The following is a 23,415-nucleotide window of genomic DNA, read 5'->3' on the forward strand; positions in this document are numbered from 1 at the left end:
AGCTCAGTCCCCGGAAGGTCGCTGTTTAGTACAGCCCCTGACACATTGAGGCTGCTAAACAAACAGTAAGCAACTGAAAAATAAGCCTCATTTAACACAGCTCTGTTTATTTGTGCTTGTGTTTCCTTTCTCTTGTAGGTGTATCCTGAGATACTGGACTCCATATTTTCTGTCCAGATGAGTGAAGCCAGAAGCCAGCTTATATCACTTTATCTTTTCCCATTTGGCACCAGGAAGAGTTGTCTGGAAAATATCAATGACAAGTGGAAAGGGCAAATCTGCTTCTCTTCCAGGAACTATTCCTTGTTTTAGAATTTGGATTTAGAATGTGACACCATTGGATCCACATAGACAATCATGTGAAGTTTGAATGGCAAGTCGCTCTTGGACAGACTGATTTCTGTTTTTTTACCTGTAGGGATGGTTTACATATAGGGGGGGAAAGTGCATTGAGCTGCTCCCGGGTTTGTGAAAATCCATTTTCCTCCTTTGCCATTATGATCATTTGCAACATCAGTGCAATAAAAGATTGGAGCACATTTCTCTCCCAGATCCTCCCCAGTGTCAACAAGACTCTCAACTTGGTGCAGCAAGTGGAAGCCACCACCAGCTCTGTGGTGAGTGTTCTGCAGGATCCTGATCAAGGCAGCTATTTGTCCAACAGCCAGTCCATGAATTCCAGTAACTTTACCACTGGCCTGGACCACCTTTTCCAATACTCATATTCAGACAATGACCAGCTTTACAAGGAGTACAAACCTCTTCCTCGGGATGCAATCCCTTTGCCCAAAGCTGTGCTCTACCTTCTTATGGCAGCACTTGTGGTGGTGGCAGTAGCGTATGCCATTGTTGGGCATCTCATCAAGGATCTTGTCCATGATTTGATAGGTGAGTGTTGGAGGAACACGTTTTTATATACCGTGTGTAGCATTGGTGACAATGTCCATTTTCAAATGGAATGCTGGAATTGGTTTCTACTCTCTCCCCTCCCCCACCACCACATATCAGTAATTCCAATGTTGATGGGCAAAATAATCCTAACTGGGTTCTAGAGAGTGGCAGAGCCCACACCACTACTGCCAGTGATGCTCCTCTCTGCTGGTGGAGGATAAGTTCATATATGTCATCCTACCCGCCACCCCACTAATATCAGGAAGTTAGAATTGCAGCCTAACAGTACCTGTCTACTCATAAAGAAGCTCCATTCAATACTATTAGACTTACTCCCAAATAAGTGTGTGTAGAATTATAACCTAAGCATTCATTTGAGTTGTTTGTTGTTGTTTTACGTTGTGCCATTAATGTACATAGTATTTAACAAAGTGACTTAAAAATATGGGCAGGTCCCTGCCCTGATGTGCTAACAACCTTAAAACACTTATAATGTACAGTTTCAAAATTACTCTTTTCTTTTCTATCCCACATTAATTATGGGATAGATGCTCAAAGGTACTTTAGGTGTTACATGAGAAAACACCAGAAAAGAATCTAATTCAGAACAGGGTGGTGTTGATTCAAGTTTTTTATTTTGCTTTGTTTGGATTTGGATCTAATAAGCACTGCCTTATTAAATAAAACTACTACAGCAAAGTAATGTGGCTAAGTAATAATGATCCATAATGTTAGAAAGAATTAATGCTCCCTTTATTCAAAGGTAGATCATTTAAAACTTTGCATTGTTTTTATATCTCACCATGTACTCCCATGTAGCGTGCCCCATTCATCCCAGAACGGTTTCCATTATTATTTTTCCTGCTTTTCCTGCTGAATTTTTATCCCTGGCTTGCCATCTAGCTGAAAAAACCTTAACTTTTTTAATGGAGCAGCATACAGGTCTGAATTATGCAAATGAAGACCAGGTACTATAGTAATGTTCAGACTTTGAACAGCCACAGAGATTAATTGCTGAAACATTTGTAGAAGCAAAGTGGATCCTTCATAATTTGTGATTGAACTGACACACAACTTCTGGTCAACAGAGAATTCCGAAGCCTAATCAGGTTTCACCATCAGAATAATACTTTAGACAGCAGATCCTTGGGAGCAGGGACTTGGTTTCTTTGATCCATTGTAAAATATAGGACTACAATCTTTAACTGGGTTTCTTGCTTTCCTAGATGCTGATTAATTGACTTATGGGGTAATATAATGCATGGTAGCTATTCATATAGCCATTCATATCAGTAAGAGTGCGTGTGTGTGCTTGTTTGTTTACAATTAATATTCCAGAAAGGAGTATTAACATGAAACATTACCGCCATATGTGCTGGAGTTAGGGGAATCAAAATATCAAGATTCTGTTTTCAAAGGATCCAAAACATCTACTGTGCAGTGTAATCCTAAGCATGCTTACTTAAAAATACGTCCCCCTCTCTTCAGTGGGATTTACTCCCAGGGAAGTGTGTATAGGATTGCAGTGTTTATAATATGTTTTAAAAGAGCTTTCAATAATCTTGCTCCGTCCTGTCACATTTAAACTACATTAGTTCCTCAGTTTTCTTATTCTGAACATTTTAAGCTTTGACTAGTTAACATCTACAGTATGTATGGATTGTTGGACAGATATAAATCTGCTAAATCAGTAAAGAGGCAGAAATGAGCAGGACAAGTCAATGCACATTTACTCAGAAGTAATTTCCATTGAGTTCAGCAGTGCCTACTTCCAAGTAAGTATAGATAAGTTGTAGGTCAAATTGTATAAAGTGTGTTACAGCCATGTCTCATTTTATTATGAATGATTAACATGTACATATATGTGTACACATTTAAAAACACACACATTGTTTTCAGAATCAGATGGGCATAATATTCACTGTGCAAACACAGATGGACATCTGCAAGGCTTGTAGTGTAAGACACTAATTCTGCAAAAACACAAGCATATACTAGACTGGGAGCAATGCAAGGGGATCTTACCTGGCAGGATTCCAAGGAGACCTGCTGACATTGTGTGACCTTGATCAGGTGCCAAGATCTCTCTCCATTTTCCATATTAATTAAATGGGAATTTAGATTATTTCCAAATAAGCTATGCTATGTTGATGGTGATTATCATAATTATTGATGTAACTCTGGCAAAAGGCTTCAGAACATGCTTAATTTTAATGACATTCATCCGTATTATTAGGTGTAATCCACAACAGGAACAATCCACACAGATTTTATTTGATCTATAATGGAACCACTCAAAGTGTGTGTGCGTGTATATGAATGAGAGGGAGGGAGAGAGTGCTCTTGGTTTGTGCCATTTTTCTAGGTCTTCCCAGGTACTCCCTCATTGCTGGGAGATGGCAACTGTTCTCCAAATCTGATTCATTTCACTGGGCTCACAGATACATCCTTCATCTTGTCAGAAATAATAGCTCTGCTAAAGAGTGAGTTTTGGAACTCACAATCTTTTATTTATGATCAGAACAAAAATTTGTACCTGCTTTCACCTCATGCAAATAGAAAATGGAAATAAGTTTCAGGGGCACCTCAAGTCTGCTAAAGTGAAGCACACGCTCCTTAGCAGGCAGCACATGCATTACTCGTATTTATATGCTCCAAATTACTGAATTCTCCAAGGAGGGAGAGGGAGATGATGTTTGTTAACATTGTCAGGTGAGTCATCATTTTCCCTTCCTCCCAAGAGGGATCTTCATTTGAATGAGTTTGCATAAAATGACTTCTGGGATCAGACAGAAGGTGAAAGGGAAGTGGGAAGCAACTCTCGGTTTGATCTGAATTCTTTTCACACAGTTGCCATAGTTAGGTCGTTTTCAGTCATGCAGCCTTTCCCTATAATTAATTTCCATTTAATCAGTGTACTGATTATGAGATGGAAGGTAGAGGACCTACAAGTGCCAGCCCAAGCACCCCGCCCCTGCCTTTTAGCCAATTGATGCCTACCGTATATGAGCATATGAAGCTGCCTTATCAGAGTCAGACTATTCACCCATCTAACCCAGCGGTGGGGAACCTGTGGCCATTCAGATACTGTTGAACCCCACCATTGTCCATGCTTCCTGAGGCTAATGGGAGTTGGAATCCAACACCATCTGAATGGCTGCAGATTCCCCAACTCTGAGCAAATGCAACATTGTCTGTTATGACTGGCAGGAGTTCTCGACAGTATCAGGCTGGGGTCTTTTCCAAGTGTATTACCTGAAATCCTTTTAAGTGGATATGCTAAGGATTGAACCTGAGACCTTCTGCATCACAAAGGCCCTCTTAGAATTTGAGCTTTGCACCTAATGCTGTTTCTAAATTGTGTTGCTAAAGCATGCACCAATATCTAGAAGGCTACAACGTGTCTGGGTTTTTGTTTTGTTTTGGATTAAGGCATAAATAAATACATTGTGAGTTTATAGACTTTGCTAAATAAGTGTATTTCAGTCAGATGGCAGGTAATATACCTGTATGCACAGGTTCTTAGATAATGTTAAAACATACTGCTTTGCTCTTTACAGTGAACCTCTCTCAACAAATGAGGTGAACCAGCTTTTTTCCATTTTCAAGGTTACTCAATTTATTCAGATTGAAAATTCAAAGGGAGTCCAAGTGACATTGTAGCCTTGAGAAAAGTCTCTTTTGAGGGGATATAAAACCTTTTATAATGTGTCTCTGACTTATGGAAAGGGATGAAGGTTGAAAGTTGTATTTTTTTTATTTCGCCAACAGGGAGTGAGCAGAGTGAGATTGGATTCATTTTAAAAAATGAATGCAGAATAGGATAATATTCCCTGTGAGGTGGGCAAATAAAAGGACACCTCTCATTAAAAAGCATCAGGACATTTTGCTCAGCTCATTTCAAAAACACACCAGAAGGTGCCTAGAGTTGCCAGCAAACTCTGAAGCCCAACTGTTTGCTAGATTTGAGGAACCTGTCCCTCACAGATTAATTCTGGCTAAAGCTCTAGAGCAGGCATGGGCAAACTCCGGCCCTCCAGATGTTTGGGACTACAATTCCCATCATCCCTGACCACTGGTCCTGTTGGCTAGAGATGATGGGAATTGTAGTCCTAAACATCTGGAGGGCCGGAGTTTGCCTATGCCTGCTCTAGAGCGGAGACGAGGGCATTGTGGACCTCCAGGTGTTGTTGGGCTCCATCACCCATCAGTGTGGCCAATAGCCAGGGAATTGGAATCCAACATCTGGAGAGCCACAGATTCCCCATCTCTGCTCTAGGGACTGTTTGCTGTAAAATGGATCTGGACTGGGGCTCTGAATAGCATTGGCTTCTAGGCACTGGCATGAGGCAATTACATTATCATTACCATCCTAGTTGTGCCTACTAATACATCAGTCACTCTGTGTATAATGGGGCCTGCTTCCTAGTTGTGTATTTAGTATGGCAGCCTATATGTTACTCTCCAGTAACATTGATAAGAAGTCATGTGGTGGGATGACTTCCCACACCACTATTGTCTGCATCTGTCACCCATCCTTGTCTAGAGGAAGACAGGATGGAGCATCCCGAAACACATGCAAACTCTGAACAGCCATCAAAGGTGGTCCATTAGAGATCATGGTACAATGTTCTAGGTATGAACCACATGACGTATGGTTGCTCTGACTAAATCTGACCTCCCAGAATGTTCACAAACTTCTTGAAGCAAGCATAATTGGTGAAATGCAGTGCTGGCAGGAGCAGTGCTGGCAGGAGCAGTGATCTATGCAGAGGCTGCTAACCTACTCAGAGGCTGCTAACCTGAACAACCCTACCCTACACCCAGGTAGACAATTCACACATGGTCTGAACTGTTGATATGTTGACAGTCTGTTGCTCTGAGCCCTTCTTTCAGAAGCTTGTTTGGATTATCCATAAATTCCATGGGGGAAATATGAAAGCGATTTGCCTTATTTTTGAATGAACCTTGATTGAAAATATTCAAAATATTTGTGTTATGCTGAATAAATTCAAGCAATGTTGTTTCCGCACTTTGAGAAATCCTAAAGCGGTAGGGAGTTCATCACAGCATGGTTTCCTACCTTCCACAGATGACAGAGCTTTCAGAATGCATTTGCACCTGCAGACTGAAAACAAAAGTTTGTCTTGCAACAGTGAATTTGGATAACAATACAGCTGATCTAGGGAATATGACTGCGTACAAAAGAGAAAGCAGAACCATAAGCAGGAAATTCTGTCCAGCTGAATGAAGCACAAAGAATTTGTAAAGCAAATCAGGGGAACCATTACTGAAAAACTAATTTACCCTGTAAACACTGCCCCTGTCTTCTTCATCCAACAGCCAGTATAGACATGGCATTCAGTTTATATCCAGCTACAAATGCTCAAAAACTGGACCATGTTTGGTAAGAAATGTATAACTAAACGAACAACCACTCCTAATAGCAATAATAAATCCAGTTTCTCGTTGGCCTCCTTGCTGGATTGTTCTTTTTCTGCCTTATCTCCAAACACCATGTTTTAGGCTTCTCTTTTGCATAAGAAACATTTTCTTTAAGTGAGTGAAATTAGGACTGTATATAGAACTTCTGAAAGCAACTGATAACTGATTTAAATGGGGTATGAATGAATTTTCAGTCATTCTAATCTGGATTTATGAGAGAGGAAGAATGCTATAACACATCTCTAGCCACTTTTATTTATTTGTTTGTTTTAGTTATTACATTTATATACCGCTTTTATCTTCCAAGCTGGTGTACATGGTTCTCCTCCTCCCTATTTCATCTTCACAACAAGCCTGAGAGGTAGGTTAGACTAAAGGATGGTGACTGGCCCAAGGTCACCCAGTGAACTTCGTGGCTTAGCGAAGTTTTGAACCCTGCTCTCCCAAACATTCTAACCATGTATGGTTTTATTTTACACTGCCATTGATGCTGCAATTTCCCTTAAAATATCAACAACAGAGTGGGAGTCCAATTCAACACTGTGGACCATTCTTGAAGCGAACCATGAGCCAAGGAGGTAACAGAACCATTTTATTTCTCCATTTAGCATATCTGAATATTATTTATATGTGTGTAATAGATACAACTAGCGGCAATGCTGGAATTTTTTTGCAATGTCAATTTGTAGAAGTGGCTGGATAGTTTTGTGAATGGCTGCCAATTAAGTTAGGCCTCCATTAAGCCCCGATAATGTTAAGCAATTAAGCAATGAAAATGGATGCTTTCCAAAAGTATACACTAATTGAGGGACAAATGCTTTCCTGAGAAAATTCCCCTACATTTCAAAGAACTTGGATGACTTCTCTTTGATCAGATGAGCTTTCTTTTCTTAAGCAGTTTGATTATCACCCTGGGCCTTTCTTTCCTCACACCCTTTCCTGTGTGGATTTGAGGAGAACCTTGGTAAAGCACACATCAGTGAGAAGCCCTGCTCAGTGGGCTTACCTGGTGACAGCAGTGGGAGCAAATAGTCCAATGACACCACCATTTAAATTTTCTACAGTGATCCAGAGTGACACTACATCAGTGGCACTGTGGAAATTGCAAATGGTGCCTCCCCTAGGAACTGGGAGACCAAAATTCAAATCCCCACTCAATCCTAAAGCTCATTGGGTGACCTTCTGCCAGTCACAGTCTCATCTATTGTGGGGATAAGATGTGGAGCTGGAGAACCATGTACACAATATTGAACTCCTTGGAGGAAAGATGGAATACAAATTTAATAAATATAAATTAATAATTGCTACTAATAAATCAGTGTATCTGTTGAATAACTGACGAAACATGCCACATTGGCTTAGATCATCCCTGCATGACAAGCTGGAAAAGCAACTCTGCTTCTGCACAGCTGTGGATTGTATCCAATGCTAGTCCTACTCAGAGTAGATACATTGAAATTAATGGCCAAGACTAACTTGGGTTTCTTAAAAAAATAATTCAGCAGATCAGAATAAAACTCTGTGAAATGTACAGGAAGCCTGTCCTCCTCCTTGCCTCTCATGTTGGACTCACTCATTAGAACAGGGGTCAGTCCACCGTGGGCCAGTCCACCGTCCCTCAGACCATGTGGTGGGCCGGACTATATTTTGAAAAAAAATATTAACGAATTCCTGTGCCCCACAAATAACCCAGAGACGCATTTTAAATAAAAGCACATATTCTACTCATGTAAAAACACACTGATTCCGGGACCATCTGTGGGCCGGATTGAGAAGGCGATTGGGCTGCATCCAGCCCACGGGCCTTAGGTTGCCTACCCCTGCATTAGAACAAAGAAAAGTCTCAAATCTGAACTTTCCAGGATTTTCAGTATAGTTGAAGCCTTGAAGTTAGGTGAAGTCACATTCTTCAGATTCAATATTCAAAGTTAATGCCTGTCCTCACCTCTTTCAAAGTTCCAGCTAGGCCACTTTTTGTACAGTAAAATTCCTGACACCCACAAAGTTATTGAGCTTTCTTCCCCCTGGCATTTTGCAGATTTGACAAAATTCCCCCCAATGCCATTTTTACAGCTGGAAACCAGGACACATCAGGAAATTTTCCTGACATATGGCAAGCCTACTTTTCAGCTAAGGTTGTGACAATCCCTGCAAAAAGAAGTGGATTGCTTCCTTACCTGCCACTTTGATAAAGTCATTTGTTAAACAATTACAGGACTCCTGGCCTTGCTCCTCAGGAGGACATTTCCCGCATGAGCTGTCACAGCTGATTTTTAAAATGTGCTCTTCAAGAGCATAAGGGGCAGCTGCCATCAGTTTCGAGTCATGAAAGAAAGGACTCATAAAAGGAAAAAGGATTGCAAGCTGGGGGTTGTTTATTGAGTTGTTTGTATTTTGAGTTTATGCATGTGATCCTTTATGTGAACCACGCTGAGACCTTCGGGTATAGGGCGGTATAGAAACTAACTAACTAAATAATAATAACTGTTACCTTTTTATGTCTTGCTTTGGCCTTCGCTCAGTCAGCAATATGATCTGTACCTTAGTTTTTTCCAAATGTATATCCCAGACTTAATTTGAGGCAAATTAAGGTTAAGCAAATTACCAGGTGAAAAAAGTGGAGGTTTTCTCCTGATGTTAGAGCTCAGCTCACTCAAAAAGTGTCAGTTTGAGCATCTGAGGACTGTTTTCCCTCTTGCCCTTGAGGAACCACTATCAGCACCTACATACATTGGATCAAGGCCTGGGTATAACTCTGAGACAGGCTTCAGCCATGACCTCTCATATTTGTGAATTTATTAAGCTTTAAGCACACAGAAAGGTTTGCAGAAGAAGCATCAAGGCATTTAGAGGCAGCATTGGCAGTTTCAGCATTGGCAGAGGGTGTGCTGATCCTAAAAATCAGGTAGTATGGCATGTACTGGTGCATGGGTGTGGGTGTGGGTGTGTGTCAGTCAGTCAGTCAGTCAGTCAGCACAGCAGCCTCCTTGGGCACATGGTGTGGGTGTGTAGCTGTGTGGACTACCATGCAGTGGCACTCCCAAGTGTGCCACTACAAAAGCTCATTGCCCAGCATGCTCCCTCCCAAGGCCACCAGACAGGCTGCTTCTGGGAACCTCAAAAATAGAGTATGATTCCCTCTTCTTCGTTTTGCTACAGATGCTGACCATTGGGGCTGACAGACCAACTGCATATTTTCTTTCTTAAAAAAGCAATTGAAGCTTGTGGCAATTAATTTCACAGGTTGATTGTGCATTAAATGAAGAAGAATGTTCTTTTCTCTGTTTAGAACCAGTTTCACTGGATGACTCCTAATGTTTTGAAAGTGGATAATTTTATCTGCTCAACCTTACCATGCTTATTTATTTTGAACTTCCCTGCTGTTTTTCATCCTCCTGGGGCCTTCATCTATCATGACTGTAGGTTTGTTCACTCATTACAACTAAACAGAGGCACAAACACTATACCTGTAGAGGTGTTTATGTGAAAGAATCGACAGCTTGTTGATTTGTATAGCTCAGCTGTTGTGAACACAGACCATGTTGCATGTGAATGTTGCATGTGAATAACTGGATGAGTAATCAGCTCAACTATTGTGTACACAAGTACAGATTTTACACTGGTTGAATGTAATCTGTGAACACCCTGTGAACACCTCAAGAGGCCACAAAATACCAGCTGGTGGGGAGCAACCAAGGGAGAGGTCTATGGTGATGAGCTGTGTCTCAATTGCGGGCTTCCTGGGTTTGGCTGCTTGCTGCAGAAAGCAGGCTGCTTGACTAAATGGATCCTCTGGGTTCACCCAGCTGATCTTATAACATTCTTAATCTCATAGGAGGGTTATACAATTTTCTTTTTACAGATGCAGTGGTTTTTGACTCCTTTATACTGGAACAGGCAAAAACCCATAGGATTCATAACTGTTGAATCCTGCTTCCGCTGGCTGTTGTCAACTATTGCTCGGTTAAAATATTGTTTGTTTGTAACAAAGGCAAAGCATGGCAGAAACTCAAAAGCAATAGCCACCAAAGGTTACCATAGCAGGAGAGGGCAGTTAACATTTTTATTACTATTACAGCATCTAAGGTCCCTTTCAGACATCTGCATTTCTGCACCTATCTCTCCAATGTTTGGATAGATGCCAGTATACGGCCACTGCACAATAAGAGTGCACCTTCATTAGTCACTGCACAGAAAGTGGGTACATTGTGATAAATAGCAACAGCGAAATAGTGCAACGAATTGGCTTTCCAAAAAAATCAAGACTTGGGAAGGGGAAAGGAAAGTTATGGGAAGCTGCAGCGGCATATGCATGATAACAACCACTTGACAGTGGTGTTGTATAGCCTCCGCACTAAATTTGTAGAAATAGTTGAGGACAGTTGCCTAATATATGCTTTGTCTGGAAACCTAAGCTTCCCCAAAGGAAGAGCTTTCTCTGATCTCCCTAATAAAGACCTCAGCCCTGTGCCTGGATATAAGACCTTGGATGCTAACAAGTCTTAAGGGTACCTTTGCTCTCCTTGCTCATAGAGAAAAATCCTAACAGCATCTCCTTAAGTACTAGCTAGCAACATCCTAATTACCTCTCCCTGCGGATAAGTGACATATTAAATCTAGAAGGTCCCAAAATAATCCCCACGGAAACCATCTTGCAGATTAGCCTGTGAAGAAATAAGCCATCCTGTTATTTACTTTGGAATTAGAAAAGGCTTCCGTTATATAATTTCCCCCGGTCTGCTGTAGTGCGCTGTTTATACTGAAATCAGACTGAATTTCAGTTTGCAAGGGGTGCCCACAGTCTGCAAGGCTTACAAGGCAATTGCCGGAGCTTCTGTGCTGGCTCTTTTTTGCAAGCAAAATGGAAATCTCTTGAGCCAAAGTGCTATGGAAACATTTGGGAATGCAGAGGAATATGCTTCTGTCCTTGGCAACCACAGTAATAGCAATTCACATCCTTCTGTGGTCGACCATTCGCTGTATTCCTGCAGATGTTGTGCAAATTCAAATCCAATGAAATCAGACATGGTGTTGTTGTGATCTCCAGTCCACTATATGTTTCTAGCATGGAAACTGGCAAGACCCCAGGTCAACCAGTTTTGAACATGTGGCATTTTATTTGTTGAGACAAGTGACTGGGAAATTGTATTATTCTCTGTAGGGACTTTTTGGCTTCTGATCTAGTAACACTGATGTGTGGTCCTGCTTCTTGTTGTGCTACATTGTAAGCAACCCTCTAATGAGGTTTACCCAGGGCTGGCTTAAACCTATTCTGCAACCTCGTTCTCCACACAGGCCTAGTGCAATTGCTCCAGGAACAATGTGCAAAATGTTGTTATCAGCATATTTGAAATCCTTGCTGTTGCAGGAGGCTTAGACAATGAGTGTTGTATTTTAGACAAGGTCAGTTCAAAAATGTCACCCCCATAATTGCTCTCCAAATTTGATGAAAAAGATATTTCAATGGTCATCATGGTCAGGCCAGCTTGGACTTCACCGTAATGACTACAGCTATCCAAATAAATATGGCTGGGTCACCCTGCAGACATTGCTTGAGCAAGAGACTAAATTTACATTTGTGGTCCTATGCCTCTGTCTGTGATATCTTCCTGTTGCTTAGAAGATACCAAGACTCTTTCTTACACTGGAGATAGTCTGCCATTACTTTCCTCACTCATTAAACTCTCTTACCTTCTAAACCATAGCCTCCTGTTTAGTTAAAGGTAAGGGTAAAGGGACGACTCTGGGGTTGCGGTGCTCATCTCGCTTTATTGGCCAAGGGAGTCAGTGTACAGCTTCCGGGTCATGCGGCCAGCATGACTAAGCCGCTTCTGGTGAACCAGAGCAGCACACAGAAACGGCATTTACCTTCCCACCGGTAATTGCCTTAATGCAGGCACGGCCAAACTTGGCCCTCCAGCTGTTTTTGGGACTACAATTCCCATCATCCCTGACCACTGGTCCTGTTAGCTAGGGATGATGGGAGTTGTAGTCCCAAAACAGCTGGAGGGCCAAGTTTGGCCATGCCTGCCTTAATGAAATCTGTGAAACATTTTTATGTTTTGCATTAAAATGTACATACACTGAACATACAAAGAATGTTCAGTTCTGTTGACTTGTCTTCAACATGTGAAAATCCTCCTCCATTTAAAATAAAAAGTATACATTGTATGATGTGCATCTTATGCCAGAGTAGCACAAGGGCTTTGCAAATAGTCGCTGGGCATCTAGGTCAATTTTCTTCAACTGTAGGAAGGAAGAGCCTTACTGAAAAACTTGCACTGTGTTATCTTCACCCCATAAAGGTAGTTTGGGCAGCTGCACAGAATTACGTGATCTCCACTAACATTCTGGTCCCTCTGATTCTGAAAAATCCTTATGCAAGTTTCCATATTAAGAACTTTTGAATTAAACCTAGTCCAATGTCTTTATTACACACCTCTGGCCCTATCTTTGTGCCTTCTCAGGTCATGAATTATCTCCCATCACGGTATAACCCACCTGCTCCCAATGACATTTGGCCACTGACGTCAATGAACCTTAATAGTATCTGCAATCTCATTATGGTAACACTCATCCTCCCACATCACTTCCTGTTCCTTTTGGAAGAAAGAAACAGGGAGATATAACAGGTCAGAACAGTCTAAAGCCAAGAGGTTCTAGTGCAGACTGTTGCAGGGAAGGAGGCATAGATTAGCCAGTAAGAAAGTGTCTAACTAGCAGAGTATTTTTGCTGGCAATTTTAGTGGATTTAAGATTGCACCCAGGGCCAGAAAGTATCTAGCCCTCATGACTAGATAAAGGTTTGAAAGCATGACAGGGGAGCGCTAAAAATGCTCAGTATCGGTAAACAGAGCACAACTGCATGGTTGTTTGGGGTTTTTTCCAGACACCCTACCTTGTTAGTTTTGTCCAGTCAGGGTTAGAAACAGTGGCATACATATTTATTATTTATTAAATTAATTTCCCATCTTTCCTCCGAAAGGAGCCCAGGGTGCCACCAGCTTTATGTACAATAAACTGCATTTGTACAGTGCAATCCCAGTATATTTCCTGGGATTTCCTGTCCCACCACCTGAGTTCAGCAGGGCTTTCCTTTAGCCTGCATGCTTAAGATGCAGCCAATGCTAAAAGAGTCTTACGGAAAAGTCAGGAAGAAGTGTTGATATCTTGTTTAAAAGATTGACCAAATGCCATAGTGATCTCTTTTTAAGTGCACTGGGTCCAACAGGCTCACAGTTGCCCCCCTCCCCATGCCCATTTCCTGGAGTTCTTCCAGACATGAGGAGCTTTTAATCTTGAGCAGTGAGCTGAACGAGGTCAGCTGAGAGCAGCCACAGATGGGAGTTACTTCAATTGGCATTATATTTCAGGGCTTATTCATTCTCAGGATAACACTCTTCGACCCTAGATTAATTAATCCCAAAGAACTAGCAGCAGCCACCCTTTCAGTTCCACCCCCCCCCACACACACACACCTCAATTCCATCTATACTATAATTACAAACACAAACACTGATTAGAATCACCACTCCGCTCATCGGCTGGAATTGAAACAGTGGGGGGAATCCACCCTTTCCCCAGTTGGACTGTGCGTAAGAGAGGATGTTTGGAGGAGTGATAAAGAGTAACTAATCCGTTTTAGCAGGCTAATCCTATGAGCTGCTACACTGACACAGTGGCTCATAAGATCAAAACGCCTGCACAGGGATTCAGCCTCAACTTCACTGCCGAAGGAGCAACAGCCAATGTCATTGCAAAGGCTGCAGGGCTGGCAACGGCAGTTGGGCCATTTCACAGATTTGGTGGGGCAAAGTAGGAAGAAGCAGGGTGGACAGCACTCAGGGATGACTGAGAACGGCATCATCCTAAAGACTTTTTGAGCCGAAACCTTGGCATTAACATGCAACAGGTGATCATCCTTCCCTGAAGCAGAAACTGTGGTCCTCCAGGTGTTGTTGAACTACAGCTCCCGACACCCTGCAGCATTGGCCATGCTGGCTGGGGCTGATGGAGTCTAGTTCCCCATCCCTGCTGCAGCAGATGCTCTCTTTGCAAGTCAATATTTGAATACAATCAGTGATTGGGCCATCAACTTAAAACGGCATTTTTTACTTGGCAGCAGTTCTCCTGGACATCAGGCAGAGATCTTCCCTTGTCATGCTGCTAACCCTGCATGCACAAAACATTTTATTTTAGAATCAATGGCAACTGGTTACTTTAAATAATAATAATAAAAAGCATAGTCCATACCCACAACCTAGAGTTACTTCAATATATTTATTTTTTTAAGCTTTTCATGAGAAACTGGTTTCATTCCAAAAGTAAAAGCTCATTGCGCATTGATTCTCCATTACTCTTGAGTGTGTCCATTTGAAAACAGCTGAAAACAAATGAAGGCGGTCTCAGCAATGGAGTGTATATATCTAAGCCTGCCCAATGAGGTTGTGTGAGTCATATTGCAGTCTCTACTTCCTTCTTCCTTCTCTTGGGGCATGCAGGGAAGAAACTGTATGGATAACCAAATCAAGGGGAGGACATTCAAACGTGTATCACGTAACTAGAACTACTCTTGCTGACAGTAGGATCTAGAATCCATCTAGATTGAAAGCAGCATGTTGAGAATGAGCATGAATTATTCGAGATTGAGGGAAAAATACATTTTTGTGCTACAAACAAGTTGCTGTGTGTACAGCCTTACATCTTGAAAAAACAAACTAGAGGTGTCAATGATTGAACCCATATAACACACAAAGCATTATTTCACTGAACTATGTCCTCTACCCTAGGGCTGCCATTTTGCCCACCCTTTCCTGGGAGTAAGCCAAACTAAGTGGGATTTATCTTTGAGTAAATATGCAGAGAATTGTCTCCACAACACTCCACTTCAAAGGGCAAGACTTTTGCTACAATAAACCAATTGTTTGGAAGGCAGAAGCTAAACCAGACTCCCCAGAGGATTTCAGTTGTTGAACTGAAAGGTCTTCTGAAAACAGAGAAAAAAATACAAATGCCAGTGTTCCTTGATAGGACAGAGAGTGAAAATAATAAAATCTTGTTTAGAAGGAAAGAGTCCTTTTTTCAGTTTGGGAGATATGAGTCGGACGCAGTGGGAAACAGGGGTGCCAACTTGAATAATATATTTGGGGGGCCCAGGTAAGCCTGCCCCATCAATCACAAGACGTGGCTCACACACATCATGACAATTTCCATCAACTTGGCGGGCATGGCTCCCTCTAATATTTTATTGGGGGGGAGCAAAGGGAGCTCAGCCCCTAGGAGTAGGCTCCTATGGTGGGAAATCATGTTGCCAGTCTGTTTCTAACGACCACCACCCTCCACAGAGACACCTGTTCTCTTATTGTGGGCTGAGATTTAGTGGGTAAAATTTTTGTCATAATTTCATCTCCATGCCTGGCGGTGTGGAGGGCTTTACCTGCTAAATTTCTATGTGATATCTGCTAAAAGCATAGAAGCTTTTGCCAAAATAAATCTTGACAACCCTACCTCTACCCAATGCATTAACGGAAGTGATATCTATTAAATGATCTACTTAGAATATGTGTCTTTCTTAAACAGACAGGTTTCATTGTTTGTGGCCGCATGCTAATAATCTCAGCTCTACTTCATTAGCTGAGATTTTGCTTATCAGCCACGGTCTTCTATTTTCATAACTGCTGAGGTGCCCTGACTCTGCTATACTTCTACACAGACAATTGGAACCATACAGCCTTGCGATTGTGTTTTAATGAGCACTGAATATAAAACTGCCATACCACCCCCTATCTCTCTCTCTCTCTCTCTCTCTCTCTCTCTCTCCCTCCCTCCCTCCCCCTCCCTCCCTCTCTTGTACACAGGCTGTGCCCTGCTGTAGCCTTGGTGTTCATGCCATGTATATACATGCATTTGCACTAGATAAAACATGTGTGATATTTAACTTCTGGGGATTCTAGGGAGGGAGGCTGAATGCATAGCATTTTACACTAACAACATCTTAATAAAGTATCGCCAAAATTGGGGGGGGGGACATCTGTCAGAGTGGTTTACCTGAGGGCTTTTCCTGGGCAAAACTGCTCTTTAGTGCTCAGCCAGAGCAAACAGCAATTTGGGATTTCCCCAGATTGCCATTTGTTCCAATCTATCGCTAAAGAGCAGGTTTTCCCTTGGAAAGGAGTGGGGCAAGGGGAAAACCACCCAGACCCATGCGTTCTAGGCATGGTACAAGTGAATGTAAGGATGAACCCTGAGACCCTTCTGAAAAATAGAAACGGTCCCTGGTATATAGGGACCATTAGAGCATATGATTAATGTTGCATTCGTCTCCATATTCGCTTCAGAAATTAAGTAGAAATCTTCCTAGTGAATAAAGCCTCTGCAAGAAAGATTTAGTGTGGGAGGATGTGCGAGGATGGTTGCATATAAGCAGGGCTGGATTAAGACCTTTAGAGTCCCTAAACAGTTTTTTTAAAAATGGTGCCTCCATATATATCTAATTCAAAATATAAACAATAATAAACCATATATCATTAATCTCTGTTATTACTATTTCATTATTGCTGTGTCATGTGTGTGTGTGTGTGTGTGTGTGTGTGTGTGTGTGTGTGTAATTTTTCCATTTATTGTGGGAGCCTTTTTTGTGGAACCTAGATCAGCTGCACGATATGGTACAGTTTGCTAACAGGGTCTCCCAGAGTGAAGTGTCACTGAATGACATCTAGAGTGAAATGCAAACTACAAAGAGAAAAGCAACTTTTTTTACAGAGAGAGCTGTTTGGTTTGTGTGTGTGTGTGTTTTCAATCAGAGTGCATGGATATGGAATCCTTAATATGCCTGCCTTTGTGGCTGAGAGACATTCTGCATCTTGTCACTTAGAATCTATTACCAAGTCTACATTTCTGCCTCTCGGGAGCCTTTTCTAAATTGGTGCCTTATCTTCAATGAGCAGACTGAAATATTCCTGCTTTTGGCATTGGCACTTCAGGGCACTGGCTGGAGACCGTTTCCTTATTGGGAACTGCCATGCTCACTCCAGAGCTCTCTCCATCTCTTCTGTCTACATCCTGACAATAATTCAGCTGCTTTTTTTAGTGGTCATCAAATTTGACATTTTCAGTTTCTCTCCATTTCTCACATCCCTAGTCTTAAATTCAGTTCTCCTCATGTCCATATCTGTTTACTATTTGTTTGCTTCTTTTTTAAAAAAAGTTCTCATGAAAATTTGTCAGTATTTTGGTGCACATATAAACATTGCTGTATGCAATTTCACCTAATATACACCCACTTTCAAGCAATTCTCCCTAATATAATGCTTTTTTTGTATATTATTTTCACTGAGTTATGTCTTTTTATGCACACCATCCTTTAATACGACACTGGTTTTTTGTACACATTTGTCAGCTGAAGAACAGCATAATAAAATCTTGAGATTTGTGGATTTTGAAGGGTGGCTGTGTTTTGGTTCATGCATTATTTCGGGAAGTGCAAATTAAGTAGGTTCGTATTAAAATGCAAACTGAACTGAGATCCTTAACCATTTTCTCATCTCTTCCATGGGTTTTGTCTTTCTCAGTAGGCTGTTTGCCACCTGCTGTTCTGCAACAGTCACTTCCCTTTTATATATGTATTTTTGATTGGTCATTAACAACATCCTCTGGGCAATTTGCCCAAAATTCAGACAGTATCAACCAAGTTAGAACACTTACCTTCACTACAATACCCACATAAAAACCAGCCTATTCAACATAAATCTATTCTAAAAGCCACATCCCTAAAATAATGTCTCAAGAACTAAACATGGTACTAAAAGGCCTGGAGATATTAATGTATTGTGCTCTATTGTATATTGCTTAGTAACTATTGTAGCTAAGTGATATATAAATTGCTTAAATAAAAAAAATACAAAGTATCATCAAGGAAGGCATTCTGTGACTGAGGCACCACCACCAAAAAGGCCATCTCCCTAGTGGAGAACCTGGAGGTCCAGCTTAAGGTCCGGCTAAGTATATATGGAAGAAAACAGATAACGTAAGCTTTATATCAGTAATACATACGTTATCTTTGTTCCTGTTTACTCAACAGTCTTTCTTTTTTGGTACTTCTTGGTAAATCAATGCCTCTATTTTGCCTTTGGGGGAGATTCTGGAGATGCCTTTTCAAAAGATATTTTTTAATGTGCACAAATAACCTGTATTAGAGTTGGCAGTTTTCAGATTTCAGCTCCCTCCTCCAAAGTTAAAACTCTGCAACTGATGTGGCAGAGCCTAGTCCATGAAAGCTTATGCCATAAGTCTGTCAGTCTTTAAAGTACCACAAGACTCTTCGTTGGATTTGCTGTAGCTGGTTAAAGTTATTATATGGTGAGCAGCATCACAAGTCATTTTGTGATCAGGACCAGGATACTGTTTTCTCATTTTGACTGTTAATGTCCTTCCCTTCCTTATTGCCTACTCCAGCAGTGGATAGCATGGTGGGGCTAAATCGCTCACCAACCTCCATCTGGCTGAGTTGCTGCTGCAAGAGAGAGGGAGGGGCTCAGTGGTTTGGCTCCACCAGTGCTCCTTCCCCCTCTACATCTTGGTATGTTGCAGTGACTCAGCCGGATGGAGGTCAAGCGAGCAGCGCAGCCTTACTATGCTGTTGGCTGCTGGTCTACCCTTTTTCAATTCCAAATTTTAGCTCCTCATTGCCTTCTCAGCCTCTCTGGCTGAGTCACTCCTGACCAATGGGCACCAAGCAAGTTATATAGAAAGCAAACACCATAGTTCCATGTCTCCAGCATCATTTATTTCTGTTTGTGGTGTCAGTGGGCACAAATCCACTGGTCACAATGCTTTAAGGACATAAGAAACTCTATCTAGTCCAGCATCCTGTTCTCACTGTGGCCAATCCGATGCCCAGGGAGAGCCCACAAGTAGGACCTTAGTGCAGCCGCATGATCCCTCTCTGACTTCCGGCAATCACATAGGCTGCATTCCAGCACTGCTAAATATTAGGCTACTTCCCAGCAAGGAACACTTCAAGTGGCAAGTCTCTTCTGACAGACCTAATTTGGTTTTATTTCCCCTGGGAATTAACAGTTCCCTTTCATTTGCATTCCACAGTCTTTCCTTGTGAAGCTGAAGGGTAGATTTTCTCTTTCTCAGACAGCCGAGAAGTATCTGAGGGCTGACGGGCTGAATAAATGCTGAGTGATGGGAGATGCTTAGGGATCCGGGGATTCAAAATCCCCAGGGATGTTTAATTAGGGAAGAGATTCCAATACATTCTTGCTTGGGGAGATTACAGTAGCTGTAAGCCCCCTAGGAAAGTGGAGGGGGGATGGGTGAGCCCAGACAGGTAATTATCTCCAGAGTAGACTTGTCTTTGACCTACATATTTGAAACCAAGTGCCATGTCACCAGAGACCGCGGAACACTAGTGGGGCTATTTTTGTTCAATGGTCATACAAACACTTTCCTTCGGTAATGAAAGAGGGGAGTTATAAGAACTCCACTTAGTGCAGAGTAGTAAGACCTTTGTGGGTGCTATGCCACCACAAGCGGTACTCAGGGGCATTTTTGTGTGTGAACACCCTCCCTTACAGCTGCAATGTAACACCAGCTGTATCTGTTGCAATATCTAGTACTGTTGCTACAGTCACTAGTGATACAAAACTCCCTCACTGCATCTGAATATTTATGGCTGCTGACTATGACCACACTGCTTTGTGGTCTGAAATGCACTCCCAACAGAAGAAGCTGGCAACATCTTCTGTTAAAACTATGTGTATCTTATATTCCATGAACTGCATTAGGGATTGCAAAATGGTTGCTTATTTTTATGAGGCAAACACTGTGTGATAAAGGTCTCCATGTAGAAAGAAAACAGGAGTCCTGAGACAACCATGAGAAAGTGAACATTTGGGGACCAAACAATTCAGTGCTAGGTTACTAAAGTGTCTTTCTTTTCATTTAAAAAATATACCTATTAATTTCTTCCATTTCTCAGCATATCTATTTTGTTCAAGTTCCCTGTCCTCAGGCAAATTATTAAAAGACACCTCTTTGATGGATGGAAATTTATCCTTCCCTAGGTGTTTCTTAAAATAATAATAGCAATACCAAAATCATGACTGGAAGGCTGTTGACGGTGGCTGTGACCCAGAAAGCAACACCAGCAGCACCACAATAAACTCATCCTACTTCGTTGGATACAGATGCAGAAGAACTAATACAAGAAACTGTGTGACATTAGAATACCCGGGAAGCAATTAGCTATGTGAAACAGCTTCAGGACATATAGATATCCAATCTGGTATAAAATGCCACAGTTGAAGCAGAGATACACACTCAAATCCCTGTTCCATCATGAAGCTTCATTGGAGACTTTTAGGCCAGTCACGCTCTTAGCCTAACCTACCTATAAGGGAGGTTGTTGAGAAAATATAATTAGAAACACCACAGAGAGAGAGAGAGAAAGAAAGAGAGAGAGAGTCCTCCATCCAGACAATCAAGAGGCATTATTAGAGTTCAAGGACTGATTACAACCAGGCAAAAAGCACTTGGAACAGAGCCAGTTAAAGACATGGTCTGAGGAGAGGGGGTGTGGCTTAGGGGGGATTCCAAGGGCCAGATAGAAAGGCCTGCAGGGCCACATTCAGCCCCCAAGCTTAAGGTTCCCCACATAAATACCCTTTTTCAAGTAGATTGCTAAATAGAAAGCAAACCCTGAATAAGCTGCTCCTCCTACACATCAACCCTACCAGCCTCTCGCTCCCCTTCCCGTTTTCATTGCCAGCACTTACTCCTGCATTTTGTTGTTCTGATTGCAGACTGGATGTTTGGTCCCAACGCTGATGACAACAACAACAAGAGCGACGTGAACTGCATCAGCAATAACGTGAACGAGATGGGCGAGATTCGGGGGACGCACAATCACCAGGAGTCCCAGCCCCAGGATGTGGTGATTTCCATCACTGAACCTTCTTCTTGTCATCTACCCCAGCAGATATGAACAAGCTGGTCCCTGGATATATGTAGGGAGTGCTGAGAGGGTGACAGGTAGAAAGGGAAGGGCTCCCCTTTTTAAAAGGTACTTTCTCCCCACCCTCAAAATGACTTTGCCACTTTGATGAGGGCTACATTCTCAATTCTTGGCAACCTTGTACAAATACTGGAGTGTGCAATGTCCCTTCCTTTGGGAACATCCAATGACCAGCGCAACAAGCTAGCATGAAGCAGCTCTATGCCAACAAACACTGCAACTTTATATATAAACAGAGGGTCGCAGCTTTTTGGAACACTCCACACAGACTACCAGAAATCCCATGGGAAGCATAATAAGGAGCGAATCTGCAAGACAAGCCATGGTTTTTCTGATCCCATAGTGTTGTGTAAGATCTGCTTTCCCTTTTGGGTGGCATTCTCCTTGGGAAGAGGCTATGCAGAGTATTCAGCAGAAGTATTTGATCCTGAGGATAGCATTTCTTGCTACCACGGCACTGCAATGAGTGATCCTGCTTCTTTGGTTAATTCCTGCCACCGCCACTGCACAAATATTAAAGGCTCAGAAGCCTGCTCTGCCTCTGAAGCTGGCAACCTTCAGCACAAGGAGGCTTAGACGGAGATAAACATGAGGACTCTGAAACAAGCATGGGGACTCTGTTGCCAGGCAGAAAAGGAGACATTATCCACAGATGCGGAAAGCATTGCCAATTTCAAATGAAGCCTCACAAAGTGCAAAAGTGCAAAATATATGCACCACCTTTCTAATTTCTGCTGTTAATCCGCCTTCTGGTTAGTTTAATGTATGCCCTTTTTTTAGTGGAACAATGTGTGCCTGGACACACATATTAGCACCATCTTCTCTGTGGAACAATTTGGTTTTTTTCTTTGTTTCTATAGGTTTCCACTTCCTGTTTCATTTTTTTTAGTGCAATAGTAAAAAACAAGATTTTGAAAAGAGCTCAGCCTCAGAAATGATTGACTCTTCTGTCTTGTCTTGTAAAGATTAGAAGCAGCCGCCACCCTGCACACACTCCTTTTGCATTTTCAGCCTTTATTTTTCATTGCTGCTTCTCCCCGTCGTACAGATGTTTCTGTTTCCTGAAGCACTGAAGCAGGGAGGCACAAAACAAACGGGCAGGGGCGGAGCATCTGTTTCCACTGTGTTCTCCACCAGGATCAGTCTGGTGGTATAAGATGGGCACAGATGCAAGGAGGCCATGTCTCTGCTTGATTTTCCTAGCTGACCTCTCTCTGACTGCCTGCAAAGAGAGAATGGTAGCATTGCAAGCCAGCCTTGTATTACACTGGAACATAGGAAGTCAATACCATTGGTCCATTAAGCTCACTTCTGTCTACCAATAACTGGCAGTGGCTCTCCAGGGTCTCAGGCAGGAATCTCTCCAAGCCTTGCCTGGAGACACCAGGGATTGAACCTGGGACCTTCTGCATGCAAGGCAGATGTTCTACTGCTGAGCTAGGGCCCTTAACCATGGAGGAGAGTTTTTAATTATTTGCCCTGATAATTTGCCCAGATATTTAGGGGTATTATGCTTTTTTAAAAGTGTTGCTTGTAAGAATCATCAGGCCCAAGCAAAAACATGAAGAGCCTTTGCAGATTTATATTATGTGATAGTGCCCCATAATGCAAGTGGGAACCCAAACTTCCATGCCTCCAGCGGCGTAGCGTGGGTTGTCAGCACCCGGGGCAAGGCAAGTAATTTGCGCCCCCTAACCCGTGGATTTGCGCCCCCTAAACTGTGGATTTGCGCCCCCTAACCCATGGATTTGCCCTAACCCCAGATGTTGCGCCCGGTGCGGCCGGGCCCCCCTGCACCCCCCACGCTACGCCACTGCATGCCTCTCCTAAGCAACCTCTTCTAATTCCATTCTGCCTTGTCACTTGACACCCTTGCAGTACTTCAGGCTAAATTCTGTTTCTTATGCTGGTCAAGCTACCAGTTGGCCTGTGTCCTAGCTAGGCCTGCGTCCTGGCCAGGCCATAGCTCTCCCGACAGATGATTTGGTCTGGAGCCACAGTGTGGAAATAAAGGATGAGATTGCCCACCAGATACCAGGCACTCTACTATTCAATTT

At 42.4% G+C, this 23,415-nt stretch overlaps 1 protein-coding gene across 1 annotated transcript; it reads left to right on the plus strand.

Moving 5' to 3' along the window:
• Window positions 1-331: 331 nt before the first annotated feature.
• LOC144327804 (uncharacterized) lies at window positions 332-22,278 on the plus strand. Its single transcript, XM_077928770.1, has 2 exons — window positions 332-888; window positions 21,147-22,278. The coding sequence occupies exons 1-2, from the start codon at window positions 498-500 to the stop codon at window positions 21,326-21,328; spliced, it is 573 nt and encodes a 190-aa protein (XP_077784896.1). The 5' UTR covers window positions 332-497; the 3' UTR covers window positions 21,329-22,278.
• Window positions 22,279-23,415: the final 1,137 nt, after the last annotated feature.

Source organism: Podarcis muralis, chromosome 5 (assembly GCF_964188315.1).
Source record: "Podarcis muralis chromosome 5, rPodMur119.hap1.1, whole genome shotgun sequence".
In the NCBI taxonomy this organism is placed as follows: domain Eukaryota; kingdom Metazoa; phylum Chordata; class Lepidosauria; order Squamata; family Lacertidae; genus Podarcis; species Podarcis muralis.